General features: G+C 43.7%; 1 protein-coding gene across 2 annotated transcripts in view; it reads left to right on the top strand.

Moving 5' to 3' along the window:
- The first annotated feature begins 562 nt into the window (after positions 1-562).
- Positions 563-15694, top strand: part of Ncbp3 (nuclear cap binding subunit 3) — a 36076-nt gene continuing 20944 nt past the window's right edge. The window contains exons 1-3 of one of the 2 annotated variants that reach the window (XM_052756762.1): positions 563-797; positions 2613-2678; positions 5974-6079. In XM_052756762.1, coding sequence (XP_052612722.1) covers positions 612-797; positions 2613-2678; positions 5974-6079 — 358 coding nt within the window. In that variant the 5' untranslated portion in view covers positions 563-611. The remainder of the gene's footprint in view (positions 798-2612; positions 2679-5973; positions 6080-15694) is intronic. The other variant, XM_052756761.1, reaches the window with a different exon arrangement.

Genomic DNA, 15694 nt, shown 5'->3' with positions numbered 1-15694 from the left:
TAAAGGCATATAATCCCATGCTGGGCCCCAGCTTAACTTTTTGACTACATAAAATGGCTCAGTTACTGGAAGACTTGACAGAGACAAGGTTTACCACGCAAATGACTTTGTAAACGTGCAGATTGCCAAGAGATGATACATTATAGTTCATTCTGGGCTCTGAAGCCTGATTGTCGAGGCTCAGATCCAGGTAATCATTTAAATAGCTTATACCTTGAGAAAACCATGCCCCAGTTTTCTATGTGAAATGAAGGTAATAATAAAATCTTATTCATAGAGTTGTAAGGGTTCAAGCCTTGGTAGTATTAGGCACATAGTAATCGCTCAGTAGCTTTTAGGAATATAGTCCTCAAAGTGTAGGTATTTTGGAACCTCAGACGACGCTCCACCTCCGGCTCTGTTTGGTCCCACCCCCCTCCCCGCGAAATCCCGCCCCAAGCCGGTCCCAGGCTCCCGGGCCACCAAGGGGGCGCCAGAGAGAAGGGCAGCTTTCTGGTCGAAATAGGCGACGCTCTGGCTGACAGCGGCTCTCCTCTGTGGTTGGCGGCGGCGGCGCTCTAGGCGGCGGGTTGTGAGGGGCGGGCTTTCTGTGGTGCGGCCGGCTGGCAGCTATGGCGGCCGTTCGCGGCCTGCGGGTGTCTGTGAAGGCAGAGGCCCCGGCTGGGCCCCCGGCTTTGGGTCTCCCGTCGCCCGAGGTGGAGTCCGGCTTGGAGCGTGGCGAGCCGGAGCCCATGGAGGTGGAGGAGGGCGAGTTGGAAATCGTGCCGGTGCGGCGCTCGCTAAAGGAACTGCTCCCGGTAGGGGCGAGGGGCGGGGGCTGAGGAGGAGGTCGCCGAGCGAGTGTCCCTTGCGAGGCGGAGAGGTGGCGGACCGCGGCACTCGCCGCCCAAGTCCGGGAACCCGGAGAGGGGCGCGAGCGCCGAAGGGAGGGGGCCGCGCTTGACCCGGAGAGAGCCGGAGCGAGAGAAAGGACACCCGGGCGCCCGGAAATGGGTGCAGAGACGGCTGGAGGAGGCGGGAGAGCTGGCAGAGAGTTGGGGACAGCCCTCTCTCTGCCCCTCGGGCCCGGCCGGGGGCCCGGAGCGAAGGAGCTGTGTCCGGCTGGAGATAAAAGGGAGCCGCGGGCGGGAACAGAACCTGGAGCAGCTCTGAAAGGAAGTGTTAGGTGGCGCTGGCATCCAGGTCTCCTGGCGGGTCCTGCCCCGGCGGAGTTCGTGTCTGTTACAAACAGGGCCATTCGCTCCTCGCTTGAGAAGGTTAGACCTGTCAAGCAGCAGACACTCGCGTGTTGGTGTTGTGGGTGAGGGTCGTCCTGTCCCCGCGCACCTTCGCTGCGTCCACTCGGTGGTCCCACCTTCTGACGCTCGATGACACTTGATCTGTCTTTTACCACAGTGGGTAATGAGATGAGGAGGAGTGTTTTGCTTGTGGTTTGGTAGTCCCATGCCCTATTCTTAAAGCTGGTCTGAGGCCTGGATAGCTCGATTTTTAACACACAACATGAACTCCCCCCCCCCCCCTTATTTACATGTGACGTTGTGAGTAAAGGCTTAGGTAGTGATGGCGAATAACAGTGACTTTGGTAACAGCATAATGGCAACTTTAGCATTTTCCACGTTATATCATCTAGATTTCACTGCGGTTGTGACTTAGGCGTTACCCATTCATTCAGTTTAACATATATGTATCGCACCCCCCCCACACACACACACAGTGTGCTAGACATAATCCTAGGTGTTTGATTAAGATCAAACTCCCTCTTTGAGTTTGCCCTAGTAGGGGACAGAAGTAAATAAATACTTTTCTTTTGTGTCAAGTACTATGAAGAAAACACACTCTGTTAATAGCATAGAAAATACCGTGCCCAGGAGGGATATGAAGCAGTCAGTGTGTGTCAGGATGTATAGGGAAGTTCCCTTATTTAGTCAGATTTAACCTTAACCCTACATGACAAGAAGAGGCAACCATGTCAGTTGGAAGGGAGCATTTCCTAATAGGGAGACAGCAAGCACAACGACTCTGAGATGGAAACAAGATTGTTTTGTTGGAGAAATGTTGGGATATATTAAGCTCAAAGGGGAGATCAGAAGTCAGAAAGACAGATAGCATAGAAGAAAGCAAGGCTCAGAGATGTCCAGGGTATTGAATTGCAGAGTTGAGACTTCAGTCCTCACTCAATCCGTTTCCCCTCCTTTTTTCATTGTATTGGGCTGTGTTTTTCCCAGAGATTTGGGACTTCATGTATTTTTGTGGAGACATTTGCTCCACCTAGTGGCCATGAGGGGAATTTGTCCAGTCTGGGTTGGGGAGCTAAGTGACTATCTCATTTTTGACGTTTTTCCACAAACGCCTTTAGATTTTCCTTTCTGTAGATACTCAGTTGACAGAATTACTTAATATTTTGTACAGGCTTCTGTCTGGGGTCTGAAAAAGACTTCTTGTTAGAATGGTCCATTGCTACTGTGGAATCTCAGAGATAGACTTCCTAATAACACAGGTGTTAGGGTGGAGAAGGGCTGCTGAAAAGAATGACTTCAAAAAGAGCGGGTTCTCAGACTGCCTTTAATCGTGGATTTTCCTCCCAGAATTTCCCATCTTTTCTCTTCTGTTAGGACACAAGCAGAAGATATGAAAACAAGGCTGGCAGCTTCATCACTGGAATCGATGTTACCTCCAAGGTAAGACAGACTGTGATTATTTGTTCAATTTGATAAGTAGGTGAAATTAATACTTGGTCCTTAGGACTTACAGATAATAAATATTCTTTGCCTCCTTCTTTCTTTTGTTACATATACACACACACACACACACACACACACACACACACATATATATATATATATATAAAATCATATTATCAAATATCTATATCTATCTACCCAAGGATGCCCTTGTATATTCCTGAAGACATCCAGGCAGCATTTGTATGTGCTTGTATCCATGAAAAGATAATCACTATACTTAGATGCCTGTGCTTAGCTATTTCCATGAAAGGAATGTTTATTTTAGTATTTATTTATTATTGTATATGATGTATCTGTGTCTGTGTGTAGGAGTGTGTCCATGCTATAGCACACAAGTGGAAGTTAGAGAACAGCCTCAGGTGTTGGTTTTCACCTCCCATCTTTTTTTTAGTAGTGGTAGTAGTAGTAGTAGTAGTATTTTTAGATTTATGTATATGAGTGGTTTGCTTGCATGTGTGTACGTGTGCTCCATGTAGACCTGGTGCCTGAGGAGGTCAGGAGAGGGCTTCAGATCCCCTAGAACTGGAGTTTCAGATAGTTGTAGCTGCCCTGTAGGTACTGGGAACTTAACCTGGATCTCTGCAAGAATAGCCAGTGCTTCAAACTGCTGAGCTGTCTCTCCATCCCCCTCCTACCTTCTCTCTCTCTCTCTCTCTCATTCTCTCTCTCTCTCTCTCTCTCTCTCTCACTCACACATACACACACACACACACACACACACACACACACACACTCACTCACTCACACTCTGGCTGTTAGCCATTGTACTGCATACGTTAGGCTAGTTGGCTTGCACGCTTCTGGGGGGATTCTACCATCTCTGCTTCCTATCTCCCACTCTGCTATAAGAGTGCTGGAATTACAGACATGTGCCACAATGTCTGGCTTTTGACATGGGTTCCAGGAATCCAGACTCAGGTCGACAGGCTTACATGGCAAGCACTTTTACCCACAGAGTCATGCCATGCCCCTGGCCTCAGGAATGTTTACTTGGATGTCACTCTTTAAAAATGTGTTTTGTTTCGAAAACATTAAAAGCACCCAACATGTAAATAAGCCCTTGGTACATGTCTATTCCTCACTGGTTGCCAATGTAGGAAAATAGGGTTTTCTAGTTGTGTGTGTGTGCTTAAGCTCTGAGGACCATGCTAACCGAATTATTTCCAGCATCTTGACAATATTGCCTTTTGCTAAGTGATTGCTGTTACCATTGTACCCCCTTCATTGTGATACCGTAGAGTGAAGCCTCTTATTTTCCATGTGATGAACAGTCAGTATATAGTATATTGCTTTAATTTAGTTCAGGCCTTTTTTTTTTTTCTTCCTCATTTAAATGTGTACAGTTCAGTTTGAAACAGAATTTTCAATTTCTATGTTTTGTCGTCGTCGTCGTCGTCGTCGTCGTCGTCGGTCCCGTCCCGTCCCCCCCCCCCCCCCCCCCCCCCCCCCCCCCCCGCCCCCAGTTTTTTGAAACAGGATTTCACTGTGTAGCCCTAGCTGTCCTGGAACTCTCTCTGTAGACCAGACTGGCCTTGAACTCACAGAGATCTGCCTGCTCTGCTTCTCAGAGTTCTGGGATTAAAGGTGTGTGCCAACTAGCTTCAATTACATTTTTTATTTTGTGTGTGTGTATATCAGTGTTTTGCCTACTATATTATGTGCATGCCTGGTACTTGTGGAGGTCAGAAGAAGGCATCAGGTCCCCTGGAACTGTATTTATAGACAGTTGTGAGCTATAACGTGGGTGCTGAGAACTGAACCCAGGTCCTCTGTAAGAGCCACTAATGCCCTTAACTACTGAGCCATCTTTCCAGGCCCAATTTAAAATTTAAAGAGTATATATCTATATGTTGGATGTTTAAAAACAAGAATAAAAATAAATATATCATACTTGGCTTTTTATAGTTTCTCTGTCTCAGTTTATTTCAGATTACTTAAAGGCTAAAAGAAAGCTGAGCACCTTCTAGTCCAGAAAATAGTACAGAGTGAAAATGTTCTCGTTGTAATTAAGAAGTAGACTGCTCCTAACCCTCCATCATTTTCTAGTACATGAACAGGTACCTGGGGAAAGGATTTTGTACTTGAATTGTTAGTAAAGGATTTGGCTGGGGAGACAGCTCAGCCCTTAAAGTGCTTGTTGTGTCAGCGTGAAGACCTGAGTTCAGATCCTCAGCCCCGCATAAAACCCACAGGGCAGTGTGTTTGCATCTATAATCGCAGCACTAAGGAAGACCTGCTCCCCCACCCGCAAATGCACACACGTTCCTCCTACATGCTGTAGTGCACGCATAACACAGACACAGACACACACACACACACACACACACACACACACACACACACAAACACACACACACTCGCTAAAAAAAGTAGATTGTCCTTTGTGCTAAGTAGACTTCGTGTAAAAATTAGCCTAACTATTAGGAAGTAACAGAAGCATTGCTGCATCCTCAGTGCCACAAGCTACTTCAGTCAGACCTTTAGTCTTCCAGTTAGTGAGGGGTTCTTGAGCCATCAGAGAAATCCATCAATCCAAAGCAGAACTGGACCTGAATTTATTTTTACTCTTGCAAGAAATCTACAAAGCTGAATGTTTTTTTCAGCAAAATGTCAATGCTCTTTGTTACTTAAAAATGAAAACAGGCAATTCCATGCACATAAGGCTGGAATAGAGGAGACTGTTTTTGCTCCTGTGTTATTTTTAAATGGGGGTGTGACTTTTAGGGAGTGGATCATTCAGGCAGACATAATGTGGAAGAGCATAATAGGTGTGATTACTCTGCCCACAGACAAAGTAAAGTGATAATGGTAGTTGTGGAGTCCCTAGAAATAGCACTGGATCAGATCTGTCCTTAGCTAGTAGAAATATTTCCTCCAAACCTTTTTCCATTTTTGTATCTCCATTTCTGCACTAGGAGAATTTGAGAAGTTGAGGTTATTTGTTGTAACTTCTTGGCATGATTGCTGATAACACATGAAGTATCAGAAAACTTTATAAACAAGTGTTCATTGAATTCCTACTATGTTCTGGGTGTAGTCATAGGCTATGATAGAATGGAGATGATTTTGGCAGGGCTACTGTAAGCTGTGCATGTCCAGTTCACTGTAAAACACATTCAAGGCACAGGTTGCTTATTTCTTCTGATTTATTTTAAGGTTGCAACATGCTGTTTGTGATTTAACATTCTTCATCTTCCTTTTATCTCTTTGACTTTTTTGTACTTCCTAGGAAGCAATTGAAAAGAAAGAACAGCGAGCCAAGCGCTTCCACTTTCGAGCAGAAGTAAATCTTGCCCAGAGAAATGTAGCCTTGGACCGAGACATGATGAAGAAAGGTACAGTGTGTTTGGGGAAATTTATTCATACTGTTCTAAGAGTAACTTTCCCTGCCATCACTTCATGTTTCTGGCTTTGTCCTGTATGTTCAGTCCTCATCCAAATACCCAAGAGGAAGGGATTCTGATATCACCGGTGTAAAGGTGAGATGCTGTCAGATGTTTCTCAGTTAGAGCTAGAACAATGGAACAAAGGAGGTTGTGAAGGGAGCTTGTGTCAGAGATGATATGTGCTGTAGACCTCCTCGTTGACTGCTTTCATCGTGGTGATGTAAGCCTCTTTGCCTTTAAGAATAGTGTAGCCGGGCGGTGGTGGCGGCGCACGCCTTTAATCCCAGCACTTGGGAGGCAGAGTCAGGCGGATCTTTGTGAGTTCAAGGCCAGCCTGGTCTACAGAGCAAGATCCAGGAAAGGTACAAAGCTACACAGAGAAACCCTGTCTCGAAAAACCAAAAAGAAAAAAAAAAAAAAAAAGAATAGTGGAAGTGTCCTACTGTGAAGCTTTCTTTTAGAGCAGTTGGAGCACTTTGGGAATTGGTGGGGATTTTTTTTTTTTTTAAATAATGTCAATACATGGTACATGCAGACCTCCTAGTAATTATTGTCAAAGAGGCCTAAACCAATTATAGTCTATTTTATTTAGGTATTTTGCTTCCTAGAACTCACAGCAAGGCAGTTGATAGTGGTGGGTTTTTGTTTGTGGTGATAGGTGTAACCCTGAGACTTGCTCAAGCTAACAAGTCAAGTCACCACAGCCGCAGCCCAATTACTCACTTTCTGTTTGCTTGCTTGAGACAACGTCTCATGTAGCCCAGACTGGTTTCAAACTGAAGATAATTTTGAACTCATGGTCTTTCTGCTTCTCCCTCCCAAGTTCTAGGATTACAGGGGTATACCATACTTGATAGCAAAGCAATTTATAAAAAAAGTGTTCCGGGGAGCATTTCCCTGGAGTGAGCCTACATTCTTTTTTTATTACCCTCTAATCTAAATCCATGAATACAAAAGGCCTCTCTCTGTTGTATTTGCCAATATTGGTACTTATAAAGGGCTTAGGAAGCAGCCTTCTTACTGCATGTTGAAGCTCTGTGGTGTTGTGTGAGTCCCTTTAGTCCTGCTTGGTTGATGAAAACAGTTCGTAAACCTGATGGATGAGGGAAAGAATGGCTACTGTTTGTTGGGAACATGTTTTCTTAGGGCAGTGGGTTAAGCATGTTATATATTTGTTTCTCACAGTAACTCTGAGGAATATATTTTTTATCATTATTTTACAAAAGAAGAAACAGGTTGTAAAAGTTTAATGTATTGCTCAGAGCTAAAGAAAGAACCAGGATTTCAACCTAGGTTTATCTGACTCTAAAGACTCATACCTTACGTTAAACAAAACAAAACAAAACACATTCTTTTAGTGTGTGTGTGTGTGTGTGTGTGTGTGTGTGTGTGTGTGTGTGTATACGTACACCACAGCCTCTGTGTGGAGGTCTGAGGATAACTTTAAGGAGATGGTTCTTTCCTACTTTGTGGCTCCTGGGAATCAAACTCAGGTGGTCAGACTTAGCTGCAAGTGTCTTTACCCTCTAAGCCATATCTCACCAGCCCTATGCTTAACATTTAACCTTACTTCTAACACTTTTGGTCTATTGGTATAATTTTATATATGTGAATATTTTAAATGTAATGTGTATATAATTCCATAGTCCTAGACCATGTCACTCTTTAGTCAGTCCTACTGGGACAGAGTAGTGTCTGTGCAGAACTGGTTACTCTTCTCCCTGAATTCTGAGTTCAAGTTGAGGATTGTGACCTTAGTTTTCTTGCAGACTCTGGGGTTCCAGACTTACGTGGATCTCAATATAAGGAAAAGTCCTATGAAGTCCAGAGATAGCTATATAGCTTCTCAGTCATGTGCTAGCACAATGTAGGCCTAGGAAGACCTTGGACTCTTCTCTCACAGCTCAGCTTTGAAAGCTCCATGTTTTACTGCACCTTTTGGCTTATAGTCCTAGCCACAGTTCATGCTTTTCTCTCTGCTCATTTGCCCTCTGTGAAGCATCCCTGATTTTGTGCTCAAAACTCCCTCTTCTGTTGGTGCTTTTAGGATCACAAACCCTCATGGAATCTAGTGCCAGTTCTTTTGTTACTAGGACAAGTTACTGAACCTTTTAAAGACTCATTTTTCTTATCCACAAAATGGGAATGCAATATCTATGTTATTAGTAGGATTGCTTTGGGGTTAAATTTTAGTCAAGAATATTTATCCTGCACATGGAAAAGCAATCAGAATCTTAAGTTTCTGCTTTTGTTTTAGGCAGAATCTCATATAGGCCAGGCTAGCCTTGAACTCTGATTCTCCTGCTTCTGACTCCCAAGTTCTGAGTTTATTGGTATGGGACAACATGCCCAGCTATGCAGATATTTCATTTAAAAGACAGTAGTAGCTTTGCCTGGACATCACCTGGGGAATATTGCTCATTTTATAGTGCAATCTGAAAATGAACCTTAGGCAAGATGGCTTAAATGATGTCCCTGATATCCATCTAGATGAATTTAAGGTAGAATTGTGGGTAGATAGGGTTGGATAAGCCCTAGAGGTAACTATTGTTTTTGTATCTTCTGGGTAATTTTAATGCAGAGTCAGGATTGGACAGGATTGGGAACCATTGGTTTTGAGCCAAGGTTCTGAAGCCCAGTTGCCTGGATTCAGATTCTTTTTGTAGTTCTGTAGCTTGGACAAATTGTCTAGCCACTGTGAACTCTTGGAAGACAGACAGAATTGACAGGAGTCTGACAAAATGTTGCAGCTCTTCAATTGGTGCTTGGCACATAATAGGCGCCCAGTAGATGTTAGTTATCTGGCATTCAGCTAAGTAGTCACCTGAGCAGCCCAGTCTTAGAGAGAGAAATTGAAATAAGTATCTTCATACTCACAGCTACACCAGATGTCACGTGATTTTTTTTCTTATATCCACAATAATAACACTTGTTAAATGCTTACTGAGTTACAGTTGCTCTGCTTTGTGGCAAATTTATCCTTTTAGCAATTCCCTGAGGGATTTTACTGATGAGAAAACCAAGGTGCTGAGAGGTTGAGAAACTTGCCCGAGGTTCCACAGCCATGTATGTAACAGGGCTGTGCTTGAAGGCTGGACTGACTGGAAGCCTGGATTCCTATTTTGTTAGCATTTAGGGACACAACTTGAGACAGGCTACATCTATTATGCTTCAAAAGGGATTTGCTGCTTTTGGATGTCTTGTTGCTAAATAGCTTTGGTCCTCATGTCTCTAGGATCAGAGATTTCATGGTTGGGAGGGACCTTCTAGTTCATTTAAACCAGCTTCCTTTCCCAATACTTCAGGCCCTTGGGCATCCAGAGATTGTGTGAGAATCATTATGGGGCAGGCAGCTTTGTCTTAGGATACTTCCCTGTGTGGAACATTGCTCTCCAGGAATTTCTGTTTGGTAGTTGCTGTGTGACTTCTAGGAAAAACATGTTAAGTACTTTGCTCATTTATGTATGACTGCTCAGGAGATAGAAATACAGCCTCACTTCCCCCCTTTTTTTTTCTTTTGACACAAGGTATTAGGATAGCCCACTGGCCTTAGAGTTGGTCCTCCTGCCTCAGTCTTATAAGTACTGTGTTAATAGTGTGAGCCATCTCATTTGGTCCTGACCAACTTTGTTTTGTATGACATGTCTTTCTGATCTCCTGTCTCTCTCTGGTTTCTAAATGTCCTTCCTAAGACGCTGTGTAGACTCTGGCTACAGTGTATGTATTGAGTGGCAGACTTGTTGCTCCTTATCTTCTTCCTTGTGCCAATCATGGTAGTAGACTTGTCTTCAGCCCAGGAATTCCTTCTACCTGTAACTGAGTGCTGTGCTGGGGTTACAGGGTTGCACCATCACACCTGTTTTCTGTTATATGGCTTTTATCTCTCTAACTGTCTTCCTCGTTATATCTTTTGCACCTTAAATCTGTGTAGCTTCTTTTTCTTGATCCAGTTGTCAGCGTGTAGTCCCATCTTCTGCAGAGAAGCAGATGTACTGATTTCCTGGACTGTCCACATTGACTCTTGATGGAACACCCACCATCCATGGTATTCCTTGAATTTTGTTGATTTAGTAGTCTTTTAAACATACAAACCCCCAAACCATGAGTCTAGTGTGGCTTTTCTTAGAACCTTTTCTTTCTCTCTCTCTCTCTCTTTCTTTTCTTTTTTTAACTTTATTTAGTCTATGTGTCTTTTACAGCATGTATCTTGATCCAGTTCATTTCCTGTCCCTTTGCATCCACTCCTACACCTCCCCCAAATAAAACAGGACCAGTTCTCCTGCTTTCACACCCTCAGGGTTGGTTATCTGCATCTACACCTGGTGAGGTACAGGGGCAGCTCTCCCAAGAGCTGCAGCTGATGAGGGGTAAGGACAGTCCTCCCACTCTTATGACCCCAGGCCAGCTCCTCTACCTGTTTCAGGCATTGATGGGGTTAGGAGGAAGGGCATCTCTCTCTAGTCCATGCTGCCATATGGCAGATGAGGGGTGGGGCTAGGTCTCCCACAGTCACTACTTTGGGGCTGGCTCACCCACACCTCCCAGTGGGGTTGACTCTTGTGTTGCCCAGGCTAGGTACAGGGTCTGCTCTCCCAAGTATTGTAGCTGGTAGGGGTCAGGGGTAACTCTCCTACTCTTATGACCATAGCTCTCTCTCTCCTGCCTCAGGTGTTGATAGGGGGAGGGTCTCTCCTCCTCCCGTGCTGCTACAAGACAGATAGGTAATGGGGACAGCTCTCCCGTGCTCATAATTTCAGGGCTGGCTCACACTACCTGCGCCAACAGGTTGGTTCTTAGAGCGTTTTCATACTGTTACTGTGTTAGGGCCACTGGCTTTGTTTTTAATTAATCTAATCTGAGACCTGAGGATTGACTTTTTTCCTTTGGGTTTTCTGAAGTCTGCTTTCCCAAAGACTTGAATTTTTGTCCTACTCACTGTTGTTGGTTATCTTCCTTTCCTATTGGAACATCCAGGATGATGACCTCAGTGCCTGGCATATGAGCAACACTAAGTGAATGTGCAGTTCCCATCCCCATGCAGTTCCCCTCAGCACTCAAGCTCTTTCTCATCCCTTGCTGTAAGTCTAGCCACGTTCTTTGGCTTTGTTTATTTTGCAGTAACATTGCCAGCAAGGTAAGGGCCTTTTCCATGAAATCCTGATTTTAACAAAGTTCTTATTTTGGTGACCATGCATCTGGCAATCTGGTTTTCTTTTTTAAAATTATTTGTTTATTTGTATTTTATGTACATTGGTGTTTTGCCTGCATATATGTCTGTATGAGGATGCTGAATCCCCTGGAATTGGAGTTATAGACAGGTGTGAGCCGCCATGTGGGTGCTGGGAATTCAACCAGGACCTCTGGAAGAGCAACCAATGCTCTTAACCATTGAGCCATCTCTCCAGCCCCTGGTTTTCTTTTGAGAAAAACCACATGCACATGCCAGATAAGTGTTCTCCCACTGAGCTACATCCCCAGCTCTTGTTTTCTTATTTTGAGTCAGGGTCTCATGCGTGCTGGCTTTGAACTTGAAGTCCTGCTTCAGCTTCTTTAGTAGCTGTGGTTAAGGCTCGTGCCACCAAGTCTGGCTTTGACCTGCCTCTTTTGAAGAATATTGTCCACTGTTAATATGTGTCTTATTCTGCTAAGTTAAACATCTCTAGCCAGAATTTTTATTCTTTCATTCTTCTTTGTGTTTAAACTTTTTTATCTGTAGGTTTTCTTTTTTAATATTGTGATTTTTTTTTTATTAGTACATACTATGATGGTGTTGATACTGAGTTTTGTTACTTTTTTCTCTGCCTGACTCGTTTAATTAAGTCCATTTTATCAGATAAGAACAAATATGTATTCTCCCTAACACTCAGACTTTTTCCTCTTCTGTTACTGGGAGTTGTTTTTTGTTTTTCTTTTTTCTTTTGAGTAGGGGTCTCACTGTGTAGTCCTGGGTGGCCTGGATATCACTATATAGACCAGACTGGCCTCGAACTCAGATATCCACCTATCTGCCTCCGCTTCTTCAGTGCTGGGATTAAAAGCATGTGCCGCCATGCCTGGCTCTGTCTTGTTTTTTGTTTCAGTCTGTGGAACCATCTCTTGACTTACCATAGCTTTTAGTTCAAGGAGCTGAGAAGCACAGTAACCACTGAGCTAAATCAGTGTTTTCCTTTCTGCACGAGTCTCTGCTCACTGTCACACTACTTTCACCAGTGAATATTTGCTGTGATTAAAAAATCCTGAGGGTATCTCTGTCCTCATGAACCTGCACTGCCAAGAGTCAAGAAAATACTGTTTTTGTTGTTGTTACTGTTTTACAGAATGTTTTTCTTGCTATGTAGACCTGACTGGGACTCACCTTGTACAACAGGGTGTCCTAAAACTCAGGGCAATCTTACTGCCTCTGTCTTTCCAATGCTAGAATTACAAATGTATAGAGACAAAATTTCTCTGTGTAGTTTTGGTGCCTGTACTGAATCTCACTCTGTAGACCAGGCTGGCCTCACACTTCCAGATATCCACCAGGCTCTGCCTCCCAAGTACTGGGATTAAAGGTGTGCGCCACCATCACCCGGCTAAAGGCAATTTTTTTTTTTTTTTTTTTTTTGGAGACAGGGTTTCTCTGTGTAGCTTTGGTGCCTGTCCTGGCTCTTGCTCTGTAGACCAGGCTGGCCTTGAACTCACAGAGATCTGCCTGCTTCTGCTTCCCGAGTACTGGGATTAAAGACTTGCGTCACCAACGGTATTGCCCATTTTTCACATTTTTCAATTGGATATTTTTTTCTTTTGCTGTTGGAGTTTTGAAGTACCTTATATAGTCCAGATGTTAATTTCTTGTTGGAGGTATAATTTCCAAATATATTCTCCCATTTTATAGGTTATCTTTTCATTCTGATGATTATTTCCTTTACTGTGAAGAAGTTTGAGTTTGGTGTAATTCATCTGTTTAGTTTTGTCTTTGTTTCCTGTGCTTTGGGGATCTTATCCAAGGAATCCCTGCCTAGTCCAGTGACCTGAAGCTTTCCTTCTGTTTTCTTCTGGTAATTTGTTTAAGATTTTACAAGTCTTTTAAAGCGTTTTTTTTTTTTTTACTCTTATGTGTATGGGTGTTTTGCTTGCATGTATGTCTGTGTGCCATGTGCATGCAGACCCTCAGAGTACCTGTAGGTACTAGGAACCAAATCTGGGTCTTCTGCAAGAGCAACAAGTTTTCCTAACCACTGAGCCATCTCTCCATCCTCTAAGTCTTTTTCAGGTATGCCTAACCTGTGCTCTGTGGGCCACATGTGCCCCAGGATAACTATGAATGTACCACAGCACAAAGCTATAAGCTTTGTTAATGCATGATGAGAGTTTTGATGTGTGATTTTTTTGTTCTGTTTTGTTTTGTAACTTGATTCCATGGCTCTCCAACCTGAACTCTGTAGATGAAGAATCTGTTGCAGTGTCAGGAGAGTGGGCGTGACCGAATGCATTGTGAGTTGATAACAAGCACTAGTAGGGTGTGGAGGAAGGCAGCTGGGTACTTTTCTTACTGCTGTGACAAGATGCCCGACAGACCCGCTGAAGGAAGGAAGAGTTGACTCTGGCCCAGGACTTCAGAGGGTCACAGTGTGTCATGGCAGGGAAGGAGACGTTGGTTAAATTCCTGCAGCTGCCACAGTGGGCTGACTCTCCAAATACAGTGCAGTGGAGGGGAAGGAAAACACCTGACTCTACAATCCACAGGCATGTAATCCCCCTGGACAGAAGTTTGGTCCACATAGTGAGACTGTGTGGCAGAGAAAGGCTGGAACCATAGGTGGGTATAACTTTCAAAGCCACTTCTGAGCGTATTTCCAAAGAAAATCAATATGTAAAGAGACATCTGTACACCTGTGCATTTTGTTACTTATTGTAACACATTCGCATATCCAAGACAGGGAATCAAGTTAAATGTCCATTTGTGGTGGTAGGGATTAAAGCTGAGGCCATACACATGCTAAGTAAACCCTATCTCTGAGCTGCATCTCCCTCACAAGCTGATGACTAGATTAAGAAAATGTAGTACATATTCACATGAAATGCTTTTCAGTTATAAAAAAGCAAAACCCTGTCATTGTGATAGAAGTAGAGATCATTATGATAAGTAAAATTAAGCTTGACACAGATGAACAGTAGCACATGATTCCATGTATAAAATCTAAAATACATGAGTTCAAGAGGAGTAGGTCGTCAAATGCTGGTTACCAGACTGGGAGAATAGGAAGAATAGAGGGGTCGGGAAAGGTTGTAGTTGTAGTTTGGAATAAGAAGATCTGGTTGTGGAATTGCATGGGAGGCTAATTATTGAAACAATTATGTAATACATATTTCAGATGTCTAAAGGAATGGCATTTATACCAGAAAGAAATAATAGGTGTTTGCTTTACTTTTTGTTTTTGAGACAGAGCCTTACCCTGTAGGCCAGGCTTTCTGAAACTCACTGTGTAACCCAGGTTAGCTTTGCATTCTTGGTGATCTTCCTGCTTCAGCCTTTGAGTGCTAGGATTACAGGCATGAGTCAGCATGCCCTGTTTTCATGTTATCAGTTAAAAGGAAAACATGCTTGGAGTAATGGGAACTGAATTCTTGTCAGACTGGCTTCAGAAGAGAAAGGGAGGTTATGAAGCCCTAGTTTTGTATGAGATGTTTCATTTGCATGAACTTTAAAAAAATTAATGCTACTTATACAGATTGAGAGGATTCTGTCATTTCCATACATATACATGTCAAGCTTTGTTCATCTGCATCCTTCCTGCCCCCACTTCCTCCTCACTCACTACACCTGGTCCACAGGCCCTTTTCTACTAGTCTCTGCTTGAGATTTCTTGAGGGATTAAACAAAACCAGGTAGTAGATATACAGGGATTTACAAATTCTTAATGACATATTTACATATTTTGCAAGTGTTTCATGGAAACACTCAGGTTCTTTTTGACCATGGCTGTCAACTTTTTTTCTCACCAGATGTAATAACTGTTTTCAATGCATTGTGAATGGGACCAGGCTTTTTTCTATAGCTATTAAGGTGTTCGATGTTGTGTAATGATGTATTTATTTGAGGGTGTGTGCATGCTGGTAGAGGTGAGAAAACAACTTTCAGGAGTCGTTTCTTACCTTCCACCTTGTTGAGGGAGGGTCTCACTCTGCTGTGCTGTGTACTCTAGGCCAGCTGACCCATGAGCTCTGTCTCTGCTTCCCATCTGTAGAGGCTGGGGTTACATATGCATGCCATCCTAGCTACCTTCTTTTTTTTTTTTTTTTTTGGTTTGGTTTTTCGAGACAGGGTTTCTCTGTGTAGCTTTGCGCCTTTCCTGGAACTCACTTTGGAGACCAGGCTGGCCTCGAACTCACGGAGATCCGCCTGGCTCTGCCTCCCGAGTGCTGGGATTAAAGGCGTGCGCCACCACCGCCCGGCTCTAGCTACCTTCTTACGTGGGGCTGGGGTGGAACTCAGCTCCTCACATTTGTGTTGCAGCCAGAGCTTTAACTGTTGAGCCATCTCTCTGGCCCCAGGAATTTTTGATAACTTTTTTTTTCACTCAG

The sequence above is a fragment of the Peromyscus californicus genome, unplaced genomic scaffold, assembly GCF_007827085.1.
Source record: "Peromyscus californicus insignis strain IS unplaced genomic scaffold, ASM782708v3 Scaffold_3__1_contigs__length_106647218, whole genome shotgun sequence".
NCBI classification, from domain to species: Eukaryota; Metazoa; Chordata; class Mammalia; order Rodentia; family Cricetidae; genus Peromyscus; species Peromyscus californicus.
The sequence above is the reverse complement of the archived record's forward strand: the minus strand, read 5'-3'. Positions and strand labels throughout refer to the sequence as shown.